At 43.8% G+C, this 15,529-nt stretch overlaps 1 protein-coding gene across 1 annotated transcript in view; it reads left to right on the top strand.

Moving 5' to 3' along the window:
* nalf1a (NALCN channel auxiliary factor 1a) overlaps positions 1–15,529 on the top strand; it is a 233,735-nt gene that overhangs the window by 199,258 nt on the left and 18,948 nt on the right. Inside the window, exon 2 of the mRNA XM_060898746.1 lies at positions 2,479–2,650. Coding sequence (XP_060754729.1) covers positions 2,479–2,650 — 172 coding nt within the window. The remainder of the gene's footprint in view (positions 1–2,478; positions 2,651–15,529) is intronic.

Here is a 15,529-nt window from a genome sequence, read left to right as displayed (position 1 = left end):
CTCTAGCCGCTTTATCCTTCTACAGGGTTGCAGGCAAGCTGGAGCCTATCCCAGCTGACTACGGGTGAAAGGCGCAGTACACCCTGGACAAGTCGCCAGGTCATCACAGGGCTGACACATAGACACAGACAACCATTCACACTCACATTCACACCTACGGTCAATTTAGAGTCACCAGTTAACCTAACCTGCATGTCTTTGGACTGTGGGGGAAACCGGAGCACCCGGAGGAAACCCACGCGGACACGGGGAGAACATGCAAACTCCACACAGAAAGGCCATCGCCAGCCCCGGGGCTCGAACCCAGGACCTTCTTGCTGTGAGGCGACAGCGCTAACCACTACACCACCGTGCCGCCCTATTATTATTATTATTATTATACACATTCCTTTCGGGTGTTCAACGCGTCTTTCTCTTTCAAAATTCGCTCAAAATCTTCTGTATTTAACAAAGCAAACCTGGCGACCATGTTTGTTTACAAATTGTCACAGTCACTCGCTAGCGTGGAAGTTTTACATGTAAGACGTATCACATAAGTGTGACATCATGTTGTCTTGACAACCATGCAGTATCATAAACCATAATGTTCATTCTCCTTTGGGTAGAGTGACGTAATACACTCAGGATAAGCGATATGCTAACAATATCGCATGCTATCAAACCTAATGAATGGAACCTGCTAGAAGGGAATACAACCCTGATTCCAAAAAAGTTGGGACAAAGTACAAATTGTAAATAAAAACGGAATGCAATGATGTGGAAGTTTCAAAATTCAATATTTTATTCAGAATAGAACATAGATGACATATCAAATGTTTAAACTGAGATGCTGTAATTGATGCAGTATGTGGTTTGGCATTGTCATGTTGGAAAATGCAAGGTCTTCCCTGAAAGAAACGTCGTCTGGATGGGAGCATATGTTGCTCTAGAACCTGGATATACCTTTCAGCATTGATGGTGTCTTTCCAGATGTGTAAGCTGCCCATGCCACACGCACTAATGCAACCCCATACCATCAGAGATGCAGGCTTCTGAACTGAGCGCTGATAACCACTTGGGTCGTCCGTCTCCTCTTTAGTCCGAATGACACGGCATCCCTGATTTCCATAAAGAACTTCAAATTTTGATTCATCTGACCACAGAACAGTTTTCCACTTTGCCACAGTCCATTTTAAATGAGCCTTGGCCCAGAGAAGATGTCTGCGCTTCTGGATCATGTTTAGATACGGCTTCTTCTTTGAACTATAGAGTTTTAGCTGGCAACGGCGGATGGCATGGTGAATTGTGTTCACAGATAATGTTCTCTGGAAATATTCCTGAGCCCATTTTGTAATTTCCAATACAGAAGCATGCCTGTATGTGATGCAGTGCCGTCTAAGGGCCCGAAGATCATGGGCACCCAGTATGGTTTTCGGGCCTTGACCCTTACGCACAGAGATTCTTCCAGATTCTCTGAATCTTTTGATGATATTATGCACTGTAGATGTTCAAACTCTTTGCAATTTTACACTGTCGAACTCCTTTCTGATATTGCTCCACTATTTGTCAGCGCAGAATTAGGGGGATTGGTGATCCTCTTCCCATCTTTACTTCTGAGAGCCGCTGCCGCTCCAAGATGCTCTTTTTATACCCAGTCATGTTAATGACCTATTGCCAATTGACCTAATGAGTTGCAATTTGGTCTTCCAGCTGTTCCTTTTTTGTACCTTTCACTTTTCCAGCCTCTTATTGCCCCTGTCCCAACTTTTTTGAGATGTGTTGCTGTCATGAAATTTCAAATGAGCCAATATTTGGTATGAAATTTCAAAATGTCTTACTTTCGACATTTGATATGTTGTCTATGTTCTATTGTGAATACAATATCAGTTTTTGAGATTTGTAAATTATTGCATTCCGTTTTTATTTACATTTGTACTTTGTCCCAACTTTTTTGGAATTGGGGTTGTAGAATACATGTTTTTATTCCATCAAAATAGTGTCCTGTATGTATAATAATTACTGATATGATCTTGATATTGATAATGAGATTTTTATTTAACATTTTTTGGAAGGAGTCTCCAGTGTCAACACTTTGTAACAGTCAGTAATTTTTCCACCAAGGGAAAGTCTTCAGAACAGAAACAGCGTTTGCACTTTTCAGTTTCTCAGAACCATGACAAGCCATTCTTTAATAAATCAGTAATGCTTAGTATTCTCAAATTCCTGTGGTGCAAAAGGAATAAAACGCTTCAGTACATGCTGTTATTGGATCCCATCACTTTGTCATTGATTATTTTCCTGTAACAGTCTGCCCCTTTGTGATTTATACCTTCTTAGAGGTAAAACTCCTCAAATAGTGTATACATTTATTACAAATAGCAGCCCAAATGAAATGTATGCATTGTAGGATGCGTAAGAACTTTTGTTTTAATTGCAAGTGAGACAAGCTTCACACTTTTAGTTCAGAGTTGTTCTAATACTGTCTGTGTCTGTTTGTAGGTGGTGTACAAGCCGTGGCTCTGCGCTCAGTATTTCCAGAGCAATCAGTCCAGCTGTAGCCGCAAGATCCCATGTGAACAGTACTGTCTTGAGGTCCAGCAGAGGTGTCCCTTCATATTGCCTGACAATGATGACCTTATACATGGTGGCACTCCCAGTTTTATATGTACAGGTACATATTGCTTTTGATATCTGATGGACTTTCGTGGCTTAAATCTGTTCTACAACAAAAACAAAGTCAGAGCAATGGGAGCAATGTTATATTCTTATTGAAAGCATGTTTTGAATACTTTAGACTTGATAAATGTTTGAATTAGTGATGCATGAGACAACATTTGTATTCTAGAAATAATAAGCACAATAATAATAATAATGTCTCTCATACTGGACTGTGGCCAAATCACCGAGGCCTATTTTCGACCAAACCACCAATATTAAGTGCTACCCTACCAGACATGAATCCTAAGAGACTCTGCCAACAACCTAAACCACAGCAAACTCTAGAACATCAGCTGATTTAAATCCAGGGCTTGTGTATAATCAGGGGAAAAGTGTGACTCAAGGATGAACTTCTTCTGTATGTATGATCTTGTTCTTTTTTGAGATATCAAATTCACAAATTATTCTATTTTAGCTTGACGTGGGTAAATATGGATGCACTTAGTTGATTTTAATTTTGAAAAAAAAAAATTCATTGATATTGCATCAGGAATACCACAGTCATTTCCAGTAGCACTTTATCATGGCACATGAACAGGGGGTGGGGGTGTTGGTGGCTGGCATCTAACACAGGGCGTCTAACACCCAAATTCAAACACGTACACACATTCCCAGGAGTAATTTAGACTAACCAATTCACAAAGCATCATGTTTTTCTTATGTGGGAGGAAGCATCAACATCAAATGAAATTAAAGCCGCAAGCGGCCTCGATGGGCCCTCGCGCCAGCGGCCAAGGGGGGCGGGGGCATGCGTCCCTGCGAAAAACCTTCCACAGCTTCTGCGGCAAGAGACATTACTCCCACAATGGCGACAAAGCACAGAATTGGACACATGGCAACAATAGGGTCTCGCACTTCGTGCGTTGTCGACCATGGCAAGCGCCTCAATAAGGGTCTTGAAAAGAGTTTGCTTGCCAAGTTTGACAAATCAGAAGCTGCAATATCATTTATGCCATAATCAGCACCCCCAGGGGCGAAAGTGCACAAAATTTGGCGTATATGTCAGGTGAGCTATGAAGAGCTTGCGTATGAAGTTTGATGACAATTGAGTAAATAGAAGATGAGATATAGATTTTTGAAGAATAAATTTTTTGGTTTATCCCATGTCAGTAGGTGGCGCTATGCTGTACATGAGCGATTATGAGTTGGAAAAATAAGTGTCTACAACAGCAACGTACAATCACAAGGTAGTGGTGTGAAGGAAAAGCATTATGGAATTATTAACCAAAAACCCGTTTTGGAGCAATTGCGTGGGCCAAAAACAGCGCCCCCCATGGACGAAAATTCCCAAAATGTGGTATACATGACATGGGAGGTAGTAAGAGGGTGGCCGTGAAGTTTGACCAAATTTGAGGAAAGATTGGATTTTTTGCCCAAAAATAGTGCCCCCAGAGGCGAAACATCACAGAAATTGGGTCACATGTCAGAAGCCCAATGAGTGATTTGCGTGTGAAGTATGAGCAGTGTTGAGCAATTAGAAGATTTGTTATGAATTTTTAAGCATGTAAAATTCTGCATTGAAAAATGATTGACGTATAACTTCTGAACGGTTTACCCTACGTGAAACGTATTTAGCAACTTTTGTCAGCCATGTCTGTAGATGATGTGTATCAATTTTGGTGACGTTCCTATGAACGGTCTAGGAGGAGTTGCGCCGTCCTCGTGGCCATGCATTTCGCACAAAAGTGAAATTACCTCACTTCCTGTAGGGCGTGGCTAATGCAGAGGCATTACATTTTTGACCGGCTTGGTGAGATACATATGCGTACCAAAGGGCATGCCACTACTACAAACTACATGGCAACCAGGCACCTTAATGTGAGAGGCAAAAATCACAACACGTTAGGGGGCGCTATAGAGGCCCTGAGGCCCGCCTGGATCTGGGCTTCTGGTTCTCAGTACCGGTGGCAGTCTAAGAAAAAGGAGCCAAATTTCGAGCGTTGTCGACCATGGCAAGCGCCCCAATAAGGGTCTTGTAAAGAGTTTGCTTGCCAAGGTTGACAAATCAGAAGCTGCAATATCATTTCTGCCATAACCAGCACCCCCAGGGGCGAAAGTGCACAAAATTTGGCGTATATGTCAGGTGAGCTATGAAGAGTTTGCGTATGAAGTGTGATGAAAATTGAGTAAATAGAAGATGAGATATAGATTTTTGAAGAATAAATTTTTTGGTTTTTCCCATGTCAGTAGGTGGCGCTATGCTGTACATGAGCGACGATGAGGTGGAAAAATAAGTGTCTACAACAGCAACGTACTATCACAAGGTAGTGGTGTGAAGGAAAAGCATTATGGAATTATTCACCAAAAACCCATTTTGGAGAAATTGCGTCGGCCAAAAACAGCGCCCCCCATGGACGAAAATTCCCAAAATGTGGTATGCATGACATGGAAGGTAGTAAGAGGGTGGCCGTGAAGTTTGACCAAATTTGAGGAAAGATTGGATTTTTTGCCCAAAAATAGCGCCCCCAGTGGCGAAATATCACAGAAATTGGGTAACATGTCAGAAGCCCAATGAGTGATTAGCGTGTGAAGTATGAGCAGTTTTGAGCAATTAGAAGATTTGTTATGAATTTTTTAGCATGTAAAATTTGGAAGTGAAAATTGATTGACGTATAACTTCTGAACGGTTTATCCTACGTGAAACGTATTTAGTAACTTTTGTCAGCCATGTCTCTAGATGATGTGTATCAATTTTGGTGACATTCCTATGAACGGTCTAGGAGGAGTTGCGCCGTCTTCGTGGCCATGCATTTCGCACAAAAGTGAAATTACCTCACTTCCTGTTGGGCGTGGCTAATGCATCGGCATTACATTTTTGTCCGGCTTAGTGAGATACATATGCGTACCAAATGGCATGCCAGTACTACAAACTATATGGCAACCAGGCACCTTAATGCGGGAGGCCAAAATCACAACGACTTAGGGGGCGCTATAGAGGCCCTGAGCCCCGGCCAAGTTTGGGCTTTTGGTTCTGAGTAGCGGTGGCAATTCTCGGAACTGGTGCCAAATTTCGTGCGTTTTCGCCCATGGCAAGTGCCCCGAAAATGGCCCAACAGCGGAGAAAAATAAAGAAGAAGAAGAAGAAGAAGAAGAAGACGGAAGAATAATTAAAGCCGCAAGCGGCCTCGACGGGCCCTCGCGCCAGCGGCCAAGGGGGGCGGGGGCATGCGTCCCCGCGAAATACCGTAAAGAGTTTGCTTGCCAACTTTGACAAATCAGAAGCTGCAATATCATTTTTGCCATAACCAGCACCCCCAGGGGCGAAAGTGCACAAAATTTGGCGTATATTTCAGGTGAGCTATGAAGAGTTTGCGTATGAAGTTTGATGACAGTCGAGTAAATAGAAGATGAGATATAGATTTTTGAAGAATAAATTTTTTGGTTTTTCCCATGTCAGTAGGTGGCGCTATGCTGTACATGAGCGATTATGAGTTGGAGAAATAAGTGTCTACAACAGCAACGCACTATCACAAGGTAGTGGTGTGAAGGAAAAGCATTATGGAAGTATTTACCAAAAACCAGTTTTGGAGCAATTGCGTCGGCCAAAAACAGCGCCCCCCATGGACGAAAATTCCCAAAATGTGGTATACATGACATGGGAGGTAGTAAGAGGGTGCCCGTGAAGTTTGACCAAATTTGAGGAAAGATTGGATTTTTTGCCCAAAAATAGCGCCCCCAGTGGCGAAATATCACAGAAATTGGGTAACATGTCAGAAGCCCAATGAGGGATTTGCGTGTGAAGTATGAGCAGTTTTGAGCAATTAGAAGAGTTGTTATGAATTTTTAAGCATGTAAAATTTTGCATTGAAAATTGATTGACGTATAACTTCTGAACGGTTTATGCTACGTGAAACGTATTTAGTAACTTTTGTCAGCCATGTCTGTAGATGATGTGTATCAATTTTGGTGACATTCCTATGAACGGTCTAGGAGGAGTTGCGCCGTCTTCGTGGCCATGCATTTCGCACAAAAGTGAAATTACCTCACTTCCTGTTGGGCGTGGCTAATGCATTGGCATTACATTTTTGTCCGGCTTAGTGAGATACATATGCGTACCAAATGGCATGCCACTACTACAAACTACATGGCAACCAGGCACCTTAATGCGGGAGGCCAAAATCACAACGAGTTAGGGGGCGCTATCGAGGCCCTGAGGCCCGCCTGGATCTGGGCTTCTGGTTCTCAGTAGCGGTGGCAGTCTAAGAGAAAGGAGCCAAATTTCGTGCGTTGTCGACCATGGCAAGCGCCCCAATAAGGGTCTTGTAAAGAGTTTGCTTGCCAAGTTTGACAAATCAGAAGCTGCAATATCATTTCCGCCATAACCAGCACCCCCAGGGGCGAAAGTGCACAAAATTTGGCGCACGTCAGGTGAGCTATGAAGAGTTTGCGTATGAAGTTTGATGACAATTGAGTAAATAGAAGATGAGATATAGATTTTTGAAGAATAAATTTTTTTGTTTTTCCCATGTCAGTAGGTGGCGCTATGCTGTACATGAGCGATTATGAGTTGTAAAAACAAGTGTCTACAACAGCAACGTACTATCACAAGGAAGTGGTGTGAAGGAAAAGCATTATGGAATTATTTACCAAAAACCAGTTTTGGAGCAATTGCGTCGGCCAAAAACAGCGCCCCCCATGGACGAAAATTCCCAAAATGTGGTATACATGACATGGGAGGTAGTAAGAGGGTGGCCGTGAAGTTTGACCAAATTTGAGGAAAGATTGGATTTTCTGCCCAAAAATAGCGCCCCCAGTGGCGAAATGTCACAGAAATTGGGTAACATGTCAGAAGCCCAATGAGTGAATTGCGTGTGAAGTATGAGCAGTTTTGAGCAATTAGAAGATTTGTTATGAATTTTTAAGCATGTAAAATTTTGCATTGAAAATTGATTGACGTATAACTTCTGAACGGTTTATGCTACGTGAAACGTATTTAGTAACTTTTGTCAGCCATGTCTCTAGATGATGTGTATCAATTTTGGTGACATTCCTATGAACGGTCTAGGAGGAGTTGCGCCGTCTTCGCGGCCATGCATTTCGCACAAAAGTGAAATTACCTCACTTCCTGTTGGGCGTGGCTAATGCATTGGCATTACATTTTTGTCCGGCTTAGTGAGATACATATGCGTACCAAACGGCATGCCACTACTACAAACTACATGGCAACCAGGCACCTTAATGTGGGAGACCAAAATCACAACGACTTAGGGGGCGCTATAGAGGCCCTGAGCCCCGGCCAAGTTTGGGCTTTTGGTTCTGAGTAGCGGTGGCAATTCTCGGAACTGGCGCCAAATTTCGTGCATTTTCGCCCATGGCAAGCGCCCCGAAAATGGCCCAACAGCGGAGAAAAATAAAGAAGAAGAAGAAGAAGACGGAAGAATAATTAAAGCCGCAAGCGGCCTCGACGGGCCCTCGCGCCAGCGGCCAAGGGGGGCGGGGGCATGCGTCCCCGCGAAATACCTTCCACAGCTTCTTCGGCAAGAGACATTACTCCCGCAATGGCGACAAAGCACAGAATTGGACATATGGCAACGATGGGGTCTCGCACTGTACGGTGCTCGGGCCCTAATAATAATAGCTCCCCAATAAGGGTCTTGTAAAGAGTTTGCTTGCCAAGTTTGACAAATCAGAAGCTGCAATATCATGTCTGCCATAACCAGCACCCCCAGGGGCAAAAGTGCACAAAATTTGGCGTACATGTCAGGTGAGCTATGAAGATTTTGCGTATGAAGTTTGATGACAATTGAGTAAATAGAAGATGAGATATAGATTTTTGAAGAATAAAATTACCGGCTTTTCCCATGTCAGTAGGTGGCGCTATGCTGTACATGAGCGATTATGAGTTGGAAAAATAAGTGTCTACAACAGCAACGCACTATCACAAGGTAGTGGTGTGAAGGAAAAGCAGTACGGAATTATTTACCAAAAACCCGTTTTGGAGCAATTGCGTCGGCCAAAAACAGCGCCCCCCATGGACGAAAATTCCGAAAATGTGGTATACATGACATGGGTGGTAGTAAGAGGGTGGCCGTGAAGTTTGACCAAATTTGAGGAAAGATTGGAATTTTTGCCCAAAAATAGCGCCCCCAGTGGCGAAATATCACAGAAAGTGGGTAACATGTCAGAAGCCCAATGAGTGATCTGCGTGTGAAGTATGAGCAGTTTTGAACAAGTAGAAGATTTTTTATGAATTTTTAAGCATGTAAAATGTTGCATTGAAAATTGATTGACGTATAACTTCTGAACGGTTTATGCTACGTGAAACCTATTTAGTAACTTTTGTCAGCCATGTCTGTAGATGAAGTGTATCAATTTTGGTGACATTCCTTTGAACGGTCTAGGAGGAGTTGCGCCGTCTTCGTGGCCATGCATTTCGCACAAAAGTGAAATTACCTCACTACCTGGTGGGCGTGGCTAATGCATTGGCATTAAATTTTTGTCCGGCTTAGTGAGATACATATGCGTACCAAATGGCATGCCACTACAACAAACTACATGGCATCCAGGCACCTTAATGCGGGAGGCCAAAATCACAACGAGTTAGGGGGCGCTATATAGGCCCTGAGGCCCGCCTGGATCTGGGCTTCTGGTTCTCAGTAGCGGTGGCAGTCTAAGAAAAAGGAGCCAAATTTCATGCGTTGTCGACCATGGCAAGCGCCCCAATAAGGGTCTTGTAAAGAGTTTGCTTGCCAAGTTTGACAAATCAGAAGCTGCAATATCATTTTTGCCATAACCAGCACCCCCAGGGGCGAAAGTGCACAAAATTTGGCGTAGACGTCAGGTGAGCTACGAAGAGTTTGCGTATGAAGTTTGATGACAATTGAGTAAATAGAAGAAGAGATATAGATTTTTGAAGAATAAATTTTTTGGTTTTTCCCATGTCAGTAGGTGGCGCTATGCTGTACATGAGCGATTATGAGTTGGAAAAAAAAGTGTCTACAACAGCAACATACTATCACAAGGTAGTGGTGTGAAGGAAAAGCATTATGGAATTATTTACCAAAAACCCGTTTTGGAGCAATTGCGTCGGCCAAAAACAGCGCCCCCCATGGACGAAAATTTCCAAAACGTGGTATACATGACATGGGAGGTAGTAAGAGGGTGGCCGTGAAGTTTGACCAAATTTGAGGAAAGATTGGAATTTTTGCCCAAAAATAGTGCCCCCAGTGGCGAAATATCACAGAAATTGGGTAACATGTCACAAGCCCAATGAGTGATTTGCGTGTGAAGTATGAGCAGTTTTGAGCAATCAGAAGATTTGTTATGAATTTTTAAGCATGTAAAATTTTGCATCGAAAATTGATTGACGTAAAACTTCTGAACGGTTTATCCTACGTGAAACGTATTTAGTAACTTTTGTCAGCCATGTCTGTAGATGATGTGTATCAATTTTGGTGACATTCCTATGAACGGTCTAGGAGGAGTTGTGCCGTCTTCGTGGCCATGCATTTCGCACAAAAGTGAAATTACCTCACTTCCTGTTGGGCGTGGCTAATGCATTGGCATTACATTTTTGTCCGGCTTAGTGAGATACATATGCGTACCAAATGGCATGCCAGTACTACAAACTACATGGCACCCAGGCACCTTAATGCGGGAGGCCAAAATCACAACGACTTAGGGGGCGCTATAGAGGCCCTGAGCCCCGGCCAAGTTTGGGCTTCTGGTTCTGAGTAGCGGTGGCAATTCTCGGAAGTGGTGCCAAATTTCGTGCGTTTTCGGCCATGGCAAGCGCCCCGAAAATGGCCCAACAGCGGAGAAAAATAAAGAAGAAGAAGACGGAAGAAGAAGAAGAAGAAGAAGACGGAAGAATAATAATAGTGAACTCTTACAAGAACAATAGGGCCTTCGCCCTATAGGGCTCAGGCCCTAATTAAAGCCGCAAGCGGCTTCGACGGGCCCTCGCGCCAGCGGCCGGGGGGGGGGGGGGGGGGGGGCATGCGTCCCCATGAAAAACCTTCCACAGCTTCTTCGGCAAGAGACATTACCACAAGGTAGTGGTGTGAAGGAAAAGCATTAAGGAATTATTTACCAAAAACCCGTGTTGGAGCAATTGCGTCGGCCAAAAACAGCGCCCCCCCATGGACGAAAATTCCCAAAATGTGGTATACATGACATGGGAGGTAGTAAGAGGGTGGCCGTGAAGTTTGACCAAATTTGAGGAAAGATTGGATTTTTTGCCCAAAAATAGCGCCCCCAGTGGCGAAATATCACAGAAATTCGGTAACATGTCAGAAGCCCAATGAGTGATTAGTGTGTGAAGAATGAGCAGTTTTGAGCAATTAGAAGATTTGTTATGAATTTTTAAGCATGTAAAATTTTGCAGTGAAAATTGTTTGACGTATAACTTCTGAACGGTTTATGCTACGTGAAACCTATTTAGAAACTTTTGTCAGCCATGTCTGTAGATCATGTGTATCAATTTTGGTGACATTCCTATGAACGGTCTAGGAGGAGTTGCGCCGTCTTCGTGGCCATGCATTTCGCACAAAAGTGAAATTACCTCACTTCCTGTTGGGCGTGGCTAATGCATTGGCATTACATTTTTGTCCGGCTTAGTGAGATACATATGCCTACCAAATGGCATGCCACAACTACAAACTCCATGGCAACCAGGCACCTTAATGCGGGAGGCCAAAATCACAACGAGTTAGGGGGCGCTATAGAGGCCCTGAGGCCCGCCTGGATCTGGGCTTCTGGTTCTCAGTAGCGGTGGCAGTCTAAGAAAAAGGAGCCAAATTACGTGCGTTGTCGACCATGGCAAGCGCCCCAATAAGGGTCTTGAAAAGAGTTTGCTTGCCAAGTTTGACAAATCAGAAGCTGCAATATCATTTCCGCCATAACCAGCACCCCCAGGGGCGAAAGTGCACAAAATTTGGCGTACATGTCAGGTGAGCTATGAAGAGTTTGCGTATGAAGTTTGATGACAATTGAGTAAACAGAAGATGAGATATAGATTTTTGAAGAATAAATTTTTTGGTTTTTCCCATGTCAGAAGGTGGCGCTATGCTGTACATGAGCGATTATGAGTTGGAAAAATAAGTGTCTACAACAGGAACGCACTATCACAAGGTAGTGGTGTGAAGGAAAAGCATTTTGGAATTATTTACCAAAAACCCGTTTTGGAGCAATTGCGTCGGCCAAAAACAGCGCCCCCCATGGACGAAAATTCCCAAAATGCGGTATACATGACATGGGAGGTAGTAAGAGGGTGGCCGTGAAGTTTGACCAAATTTGAGGAAAGATTGGATTTTTTGCCCAAAAATAGCGCCCCCAGTGGCGAAATATCACAGAAATTGGGTAACATGTCAGAAGCCCAATGAGTGATTTGCCTGTGAAGTATGAGCAGTTTTGAGCAATTAGAAGATTTGTTATGAATTTTTTGAGCATGTAAAATTTTGAAGTGAAAATTGATTGACGTATAACTTCTGAACGGTTTATCCTACGTGAAACTTATTTAGTAACTTTTGTCAGCCATGTCTGTAGATGATGTCTCTCAATTTTGGTGACATTCCCATGAACGGTCTAGGAGGAGTTGCGCCGTCTTCGTGGCCATGCATTTCGCACAAAAGTGAAATTACCTCACTTCCTGTTGGGCGTGGCTAATGCATTGGCATTACATTTTTGTCCGGCTTAGTGAGATACATATGCATACCAAATGGCATGCCACTACTACAAACTATATGGCAACCAGTCACCTTAATGCGGGAGGCCAAAATCACAACGACTTAGGGGGCGCTATAGAGGCCCTGAGCCCCGGCCAAGTTTGGGCTTTTGGTTCTGAGTAGCGGTGGCAATTCTCGGAACTGGTGCCAAATTTCGTGCGTTTTCGCCCATGGCAAGCGCCCCGAAAATGGCCCAACAGCGGAGAAAAATAAAGAAGAAGAAGAAGAAGAAGAAGAAGAAGACGGAAGAATAATTAAAGCCGCAAGCGGCCTCGACGGGCCCTCGCGCCAGCGGCCAAGTGGGGCGGGGGCATGCGTCCCCGCGAAAAACCTTCCACAGCTTCTTCGGCAAGAGACATTACACCCACAATGGCGTAAATAGAAGATAAGATATAGTTTTTTGAAGAATAAATTTTTTGGTTTTTCCCATGTCAGTAGGTGGCGCTATGCTGAACATGAGCGATTATGAGTTGGAAAAATAAGTGTCTACAACAGCAACGTACTATCACAAGGTAGTGGTGTGAAGGAAAAGCATTATGGAATTATTAACCAAAAACCCGTTTTGGAGCAATTGCGTCGGCCAAGAACAGCGCCCCCCATGGACGAAAATTCCCAAAATGTGGTATACATGACATGGGAGGTAGTAAGAGGGTGGCCGTGAAGTTTGACCAAATTTGAGGAAAGATTGGTTTTTTTGCCCAAAAATAGCGCCCCCAGTGGCGAAACATCACAGACATTGGGTAACATGTCAGAACCCCAATGAGTGATTTGCGTGTGAAGTATGAGCAGTTTTGAGCAATTAGAAGATTTGTTATGAATTTTTAAGCATGTAAAATTCTGCATTGAAAATTGATTGACGTATAACTTCTGAACGGTTTACCCTACGTGAAACATATGTAGCAACTTTTGTCAGCCATGTCTGTATATGATGTATATCAATTTTGGTGACGTTCCTATGAACGGTCTAGGAGGAGTTGCGCCGTATTCGTGGCCATGCATTTCGCACTAAAGTGAAATTACCTCACTTCCTGTGGGGCGTGGCTAATGCATTGGCAATACATTTTTGTCCGGCTTAGTGAGATACATATGCCTACCAAAGGGCATGCCACTACTACAAACAACATGGCAACCAGGCACCTTAATGCGAGAGGCAAAAATCACAACACGTTAGGGGGCGCTATAGAGGCCCTGAGGCCCGCCTGGATCTGGGCTTCTGGTTCTCAGTAGCGGTGGCAGTCTAAGAAAAAGGAGCCAAATTTCGTGCGTTGTCGACCATGGCAAGCGCCCCAATAAGGGTCTTGTAAAGAGTTTGCTTGCCAAGTTTGACAAATCAGAAGCTGCAATATCATTTGAGCCATAACCAGCACCCCCAGGGGCGAAAGTGCACAAAATTTGGCGTATATGTCAGGTGAGCTATGAAGAGTTTGCGTATGAAGTTTGATGACAATTGAGTAAATAGAAGATGAGACATAGATTTTTGAAGAATAAATTTTTTGGTTTTTCCCATGTCAGTAGGTGGCGCTATGCTGTACATGAGCGAGCATGAGTTGGAAAAATAAGTGTCTACAACAGCAATGTACTATCACAAGGTAGTGGCGTGAAGAAAAAGCATTCTGGAATTATTCACCAAAAACCCGTTTTGGAGCAATTGCGTCGGCCAAAAACAGCGCCCCCCATGGACGAAAATTCCCAAAATGTGGTATACATGACATGGGAGGTAGTAAGAGGGTGGCCGTGAAGTTTGACCAAATTTGAGGAAAGATTGGATTTTTTGCCCAAAAATAGCGCCCCCAGTGGCGAAATATCACAGAAATAGGGTAACATGTCAGAACCCCAATGAGTGATTTGCGTGCGAAGTATGAGCAGTTTTGAGCAATCAGAAGATTTGTTATGAATTTTTAAGCATGTAAAATTTTGCATCGAAAATTGATTGACGTATAACTTCTGAACGGTTTATCCTACGTGAAACGTATTTAGTAACTTTTGTCAGCCATGTCTGTAGATGAAGTGTATCAATTTCGGTGACATTCCTATGAACGGTCTAGGAGGAGTTGCGCCGTCTTCGTGGCCATGCATTTCGCACAAAAGTGAAATTACCTCACTTCCTGTTGGGCGTGGCTAATGCATTGGCATTACATTTTTGTCCAGCTTAGTGAGATACATATGCGTACCAAATGGCATGCCACTACTACAAACTACATGGCACCCAGGCACCTTAATGCGGGAGGCCAAAATCACAACGACTTAGGGGGCGCTATAGAGGCCCTGAGCCCCGGCCAAGTTTGGGCTTCTGGTTCTGAGTAGCGGTGTCAATTCTCGGAACTGGTGCCAAATTTTGTGCGTTTTCGCCCATGGCAAGCGCCCCGAAAATGGCCCAACAGCGGAGAAAAATAAAGAAGAAGAAGAAGACGGAAGAAGAAGAAGAATTAAAGCCGCAAGCGGCCTTGACGGGCCCTCGCGCCAGCGGCCAAGGGGGGAGGGGGCATGCGTCCCCGCGAAATACCTTCCACAGCTTCTTCGGCAAGAGACATTACCACAAGGTAGTGGTGTGAAGGAAAAGCATTATGGAATTATTTACCAAAAACCCGTGTTGGAGCAATTGCGTCGGCCAAAAACAGCGCCCCCCATGGACGAAAATTCCCAAAATGTGGTATACATGACATGGGAGGTAGTAAGAGGGTGGCCGTGAAGTTTGACCAAATTTGAGGAAAGATTGGATTTTAAGCCCCAAAATAGCGCCCCCAGAGGCGAAATATCACAGAAATTGGGTAACATGTCAGAAGCCCAATGAGTGATTTGCGTGTGAAGTATGAGCAGTTTTGTGCAATTAGAAGATTTGTTATGAATTTTTAAGCATGTAAAATTTTGCATCGAAAATTGATTGACGCATAACTTCTGAACGGCTAATCCTACGTGAAACGTATTTAGAAACTTTTGTCAGCCATGTCTGTAGATGATGTGTATCAATTTTGGTGACATTCCTATGAACGGTCAAGGAGGAGTTGCGCCGTCTTCGTGGCCATGCATTTCGCACAAAAGTGAAATTACCTCACTTCCTGTTGGGCGTGGCTAATGCATTGGCATAACATTTTTGTCCGGCTTAGTGAGATACATATGCGTACCAAATTGCATGCCACTACTACAAACTATATGGCAACCAGGCACCT

Source organism: Neoarius graeffei, chromosome 18 (assembly GCF_027579695.1).
Source record: "Neoarius graeffei isolate fNeoGra1 chromosome 18, fNeoGra1.pri, whole genome shotgun sequence".
Lineage (NCBI taxonomy): Eukaryota > Metazoa > Chordata > Actinopteri > Siluriformes > Ariidae > Neoarius > Neoarius graeffei.
Note: the sequence above shows the minus strand (reverse complement) of the source record. Positions and strands in the feature narration are given on the sequence as shown.